The 6,320-nt window shown below is 34.9% G+C and overlaps 1 protein-coding gene across 1 annotated transcript; it reads left to right on the top strand.

Annotated features, from left to right (window-relative positions):
• Positions 1–1,768: 1,768 nt before the first annotated feature.
• si:ch1073-291c23.2 (uncharacterized protein LOC799862 homolog) lies at positions 1,769–5,959 on the top strand. The gene is made up of 7 exons (XM_019074014.2): positions 1,769–1,922; positions 2,758–2,867; positions 3,372–3,485; positions 3,675–3,731; positions 3,870–4,028; positions 4,151–4,264; positions 4,789–5,959. The coding sequence occupies exons 1-7, from the start codon at positions 1,850–1,852 to the stop codon at positions 4,825–4,827; spliced, it is 666 nt and encodes a 221-aa protein (XP_018929559.1). The 5' UTR covers positions 1,769–1,849; the 3' UTR covers positions 4,828–5,959.
• The last annotated feature ends 361 nt before the right edge of the window (positions 5,960–6,320 follow it).

The raw sequence follows: 6,320 nt of genomic DNA, 5'->3' as shown, positions 1-6,320 counted from the left end.
AGTTGCTTTGACACAATCTTTTTTGTATAAAGCGCTATATAAATAAAGATGACTTGACTTGACTTGACTTGACTTGACTTGACTGTTCTTGCACTTTATGGCAAAGTAAGTCTTAGTTGGAGACATTTATTTTCCAGTGATATCACTGACTTGATTGCACAGATACTATTTAAACTGAATTCAGTGATGTCCCCTTATGAAAAAGAAGTTTATTCAAGTGTGCTATTAGTATACTTATTTTAAACTAAAAAATAGGAAATTATTCTTTTTATGTACTTCTCAGAAATGGGCTTTATGTACTCCTCAGAAATGTACTTAAAATGACATTTAAGTATACTTGACTTACACTTACAAAAAGTCTAAATATATCTGAGCTATACTTGTGCTCCTAGAATCTATGTTTTCATTGTTATACAGTAGAGGGCACTAATACACATCTTCTGTACAGAATTTCCAAAAAAAAAACACCCCCAAAAAGAAAAAGAAACAACAGATACTAACACATGTAACACAATCATCTGACATGAAACAGCATCAAAACTGTAATGTTATGGAATAAAATGTCAACCGATGAAGAGGTAATAATTACAGTCAAGCTTTGGGGTGTTGATTGACTCCATCTACATTCATTCTGAATCCAATTAATAGTCTTTTTTCAGCTTTTTGTTCAAAATGTTATTTCTTTATTTTTTATGAAACTTACCCACATTAAAGTGTTTAAAAAAGAATGCATGAAGCTAGAATAAAATGTTTTTGTTTACAAGCAGATACCCTGTTCTTTCTTTGGATGTTTTGTATGTTCAGATATTCATTTAACAAAATATATACAAATTAAAACCTAAATAGGGACATACTGTATAATATACTTAAAGTATGATGTAAAGTTCACTTAAAGAAAACTTATGAGTATACTTGCAGTATAAAACTACTAAACTAGTAGTTTACTGAGACTATACTTCAAAGTGTACAAAGTATTTAATTAGTAAACTATCAGTATACCTATAAGTTCACTTTTAGTATAATTGCAGTACAAACTACAAACATAGAGGTAAACTAGTTGTGTACTCAAAGTTTGCTACTGTTATACCAATTTTTTATATACTAGAATGTGGGCCAATTTAGTCCCAAGGAGTAATGAAACAGTACACTTACAAGTATACTTTTGCAACACTGATATTTGTATACTTGCTACATACAGTATACTTAAAAATATACTTGAACTTTACTTAAGTCTACTTAATAAAATAAACTTGAAGTATACTACTTTTTGGTAAGGGTCATCATCCGGCTCAGTTCAGTGATGAACTGCCTTTAACTGAAAATTGAGTGTTTACCATTGTCGTTTTGTTTTGAAACACTACTTAAAACTGTTAAGCTGCTTTGAGACAATCTGTATAGTTAAAAGCGCTATATAAATAAAGTTGACTTGACATGGAAAGACGTGTTTCAAAGTAGACTACTTTAAAATCTGAATTCATGAAAATGTAAATGAGACTCACAAACTGAACCTAGTAAAGAAATACATCTGGAACCAGTTAGTTCATCATATGAACCAGCTGTTATCTTTTGGGAGCTTTTCCATTCCATTCCTTACTTTCTAACAGTTGCCTTAACATCTCTCTCACCAATCCGAATGTTTCTTTCTTGCCAAAACATTCTACATTTTTAAAACTGAGTTGAGGAACGCCTTACAGCACTGAGACGTGCTTCACAGTTCTGCTCTGCTGTTTCTTTCTCTTCATAAAGCTGACCATTGTTTCTGCTTTCTGAGCATTTGGCTCAGATTTGACCTCGTTTCCCAAACATCCTGTAGTGGCCGCCCAATCCTCCCTCCCACTGTTTTCTTCTCATGTTTCTCTTTTCTGTGCAGTTGCACAACTGTGTTGTTTTCATCTTGGTGGTTCTATCAAAGACACATGCAGGTATTTGACAAGCTTTCATACTGATCTTTTAGCACTGTTTTATTATTTCCTTGCCCATGCATAGTATGATTGTCTGAAGTTTGCTGAAGTGTAGACTTCTTTTTTAAATGAATGTGAAGGATGGCTTGGAATTGACTGGAAGACAGACAAAAAGGCTTTGAGATTGGATGCAGTATACAGTCTTGAGGTTTGAAGGTTTCAAGCATTACAGAACTTCAGTGCTTTTGCAGCATTAATGACAGACAGATAAGGTGTTCTAGCTGGTTCTTAATCGGTTGCTAGTGTGTTGTTTGTTAGTGTGTTCAGGGTGGTTAAAGCATTGGTAGACAGGCAGACAATTGCTATGGTGTTGTAGGTATAGCACAATAAGGCAGAAGAATAGGTTTGTCAGGTTATTTTTACACACATTTACAGAGTCAAAACTGAGACCCTTGAAATTTCAGGACTCCACATTTTTATAGCCACATCTTCAGGAACTTTGTGCTGGGAACAGAAAGACACATGCTATACAATCACTCCGCTCGTGTGTCCAGTGTGTGCCGTGGATCTTCACGTGTGACTCACAGATTCACTGAAACAGACATGAGTTGTGTGTCATTTGAAGGTTCTGGATCCAGTCTATTCAGTCTTCACCAGGAGAAGTTTTAATAGTTTAAACAGTTTTAAAAAAGTTTAAATAGTGTCAGCTTCACTCCTTATATTACCATTATTATCTGAAATTTGGCATTTATCCATTGCCTGGTCATGACTTGAGACTACCCATTCTAGAAAACACTGCCAAAAGCCTTGAACAAAATGGTTATTATAATAGCTTTGACTGTGATTTGTGCTGTAGTGATGGTGGAGGATCGACCAGCAGGAAGCGTATCAGAGGCCATCACCACCGTGACGGGCGGAAGTAAACCTGTGCACCGCTTCCTCAGAGGACAACCCAAGAGTATTGGAGTGAGACACAGAACACCCAGTCCTTTCAATCACAGAAACAAATGAAGCAAAGATCACTCCAGCTTATTCTTTGCAGTACTACACTCTTCTATAATAGGCATGTAGATTGATGCTGATGCGATGCAGGGGAAACCAAGGCTAGTTTTCACTCTTTCACTTGAGTGAATGTGTCTCAGAGGACGTTTAGTTTTTATAGTCACTTTCTGAAAAGGCACATGCATCCCCACACACATCGCTTTAACACTTATACAGGGAGAATAAAGGTAGAGTTTCTTGTTCTGGTCATTCGAAGACAAGAAACAGCAAGAAAAACAAGCATTTCAAAATCTAAATTTCCTAGATATCAGAGAGTGTGTCACAAATAGCCGGTTTTCGCTAGGTGTCTCTACCTAACTGTATTTGTCCATTGGTGTTTTTCTCTCTCCCCATTAAGATTACGTAAGCACTATTGTTGATATTGCATATTGATTTTATGTTTGTCCATTTTCATATATCTTGTGTAAGGTGGTGCTGGTGATGATGGGTATAGGTCTATTCATGTTTGCAATTCCTATGAATGTGCAATCAGATGCATCCATCTCAGCGGAGCAGATCACCCCATTCTGGCTTGGGATCTTGGTATGTTGATTTGAACATCTCTTTTGACTATAAACTATATGACTCATTAAATGCCATCCTTCCACTGGAAAAATAGTCCCTGACAGTGACCGTAAACGCAATAGAATGGTCATATAACATGCCTCTCTATGGATACTGCAAAATTTAATTTTCATTATTTTTACTAAATGTATTAATGCCTTTTTGCAGTTCTTTATCTGTGGCCTTCTGTATATTCTGTCTGAACGCAACCCCTCCAAGAAGATGGTAAGTGTCTGTTTAGCCATTGTGTTTCACTGTGTGTGAGCTATTCTTGTGTCCTAACTACAACATTTTCTCTGTAGAATGTTTAAATGTGTTTGATATTTTGTTTATATGTTTGTGTCTTGCTTTGATTGCTCACAGATCACAGCCAGCCTTGCTCTGAGTATCATCTCAGTCATTGGAGTGCTGTATGCTATTGGGGAATTCTCCAGAGCAATATCTGAAATCTATCATGTACACTGGTCTCATATGTATGATAATCTAACAGAGAAGGAGGAAAGATATGCTGAACAACATTATGTGAGGGTTTTTATTCTTATTATTAAATGAAAAATGAGGTTATGAGGGTGATGGGCGGTTGTATTTTCAACCAGTGAGATATTCTGCATGTGCAAACAGAAACTCTCATTTCGTTTTCACAGATGTCCATGACAAACATGCAGATAGTGTTCTTCTGTCACAGCTTGATAGGAGGCGTTCTGCTGGTAACCATGACGTTCTTCGCCAGGGCAGCGCTGCGATCCAGCAGGACTCAGGTAAACACATCTCACTCAGCCTTCCTCCTGTCTGTGAAAGCACCAGCTGTAGGTCTTTTCTGATTGGGTTATTATAGCAGGAGAAAAAGGAAGGCATGCTAAATTCAAATATCACAAATTAAAGAAATTAACAATAGTGTGCATTAAATATTTTAATGTTCATTCAAAGATTATGTTAACATGTCAAATGGAAAGTGTAAACCAACATTCATTTAATTTATAATATAATATATGACTCTACAATGCCTAAATCATAGCATTCATCGCTTAAATATGTCTGGGGGAAACCTTTGTTTGTGCTCATGTTCTGTCTCTCTTTGGTTTCTGCAAGTAAGCTAACAAAATAATTTAAAGTCAAATCGGTATTTCATGATTTCTTTTCTTTTATTTTAGTAAGAAGTCATGTAACAAGTAGGATAATGTATCCCTGATCTCTTTTGCGATCATGTCCAGTTGACTGTAAATCTTCCTCATTTGTAATAGTGAAGGCAGAATGTTCATGGATGATTTCCTCGTCTCCGCAGGCTGTTGTTGTAATGCGGGACCTGCCGACTGCAGAGTGAACGAACCAAAATCATCTGAACATCCTCCTTTGTGTACGTGAAGAGGAAGTGACAACACATTAGACTATTTCACTAATAATCACCTCTTTAAAATGATCTTTAAAATGACATATATATACAGTATATGATATGGTAACAAAATGCAGCAGTAGAACTGTAGAGTCTGTTTTCTGTGTTAATAATACCAGTGTTTTGTACTAAAAAACAGCATTCAGAGCATAGGGACATTTATTATTTGTAAACTTATCTTTGAGCATAGCTTTATTCTTTTATTATAACTGTGCATTAATACTTTTGTCAACGATCGTTATACTACTATAATACTTTTTGTAATAAATATTCTTTACAATGCAGGCATAAGCAGATCTCCGAAATGTTAAAGAGTGCTTCATCTGGAAAGCATCTGTTATGTACAAACATCTTCATTAACAAAAACCATTAACACTTTCTAAACTTCTGACACGGAATATTTTAGACACATTGCAAATACTGTACATCTTCTAGATGAAAATCCTCATATAAAAGAGACGTCTGTGAGATGAATGTGTGATATTTGAGTATACTTATAATAATAATACGTCTTTATTATTTCAGAAATCCCTAAACTTAATCTCTGCTAAATAATACTATCTAGTAACACTGTAACAGAAATAATTAAATCTAAAGATTTACTAATATTACTAAAATAAACATAACAGTGTGCTAAAACAAAGCACAAAGGTCATGTGGTGGTAGACATAAAGGAAGGTTAATCTGCAGGAGCAGGGCTGGAGACAAATGACCTACACAGCTACGAGACGACTGGGTTTTTATCAGGAGTCATAGGTTCTTGGTTGCGAGATTGTTGCATGTAGAATTCATCACAATGCTGAACACTTACGATCAGATCACCCAAGATGGATTTTAATACCAGCTGTAAACAGGGCAATGAAGTACTATTTTCTACGTGAGACATATTTGACTCTAACTTCTTCTTCTTCTTCTTCTTTCTTTTTAACAGCAGGAAGAATCCTTGTATACATACATATTTTTCCATTTGTTACTTTGTATTCATTATTTGTTGAATTATTAAATAAACAAATTGTGATATTTTTCTCAATTTCTGAAATAAAGATTCAAATGTTTGCTAACACGTAAATGTTACATCACAGAAAATTTAGTTTTCAACAATAATACCTTAACCTGCTCAAAAAAAGAAAAGAAAAAAAAGAAAGAAAGAATCAAAAACATGGGGGATATAATTATTTCATGAATCTGCCAGTTCATGTGGAGAACTCTCCTCAAGTTCTGCATAATGAAGCATTTAATAGTTAACAACCAAAAATATGTGTTTTGCTACTATGATTTTGTAACCCAAGTTATTAAGAGCAAAATAGTTCTGTGAAACAGAAAGTGAGATGTCAATATGAATGAGTACATAAAATATATGTATAGAATATAGGCATATTCTGTTCTTATTTATCCATTCAGTTAACCTTTATTGGGATAATCCA

Source organism: Cyprinus carpio, chromosome B13 (assembly GCF_018340385.1).
Source record: "Cyprinus carpio isolate SPL01 chromosome B13, ASM1834038v1, whole genome shotgun sequence".
In the NCBI taxonomy this organism is placed as follows: domain Eukaryota; kingdom Metazoa; phylum Chordata; class Actinopteri; order Cypriniformes; family Cyprinidae; genus Cyprinus; species Cyprinus carpio.
Note: the sequence above shows the minus strand (reverse complement) of the source record. Positions and strands in the feature narration are given on the sequence as shown.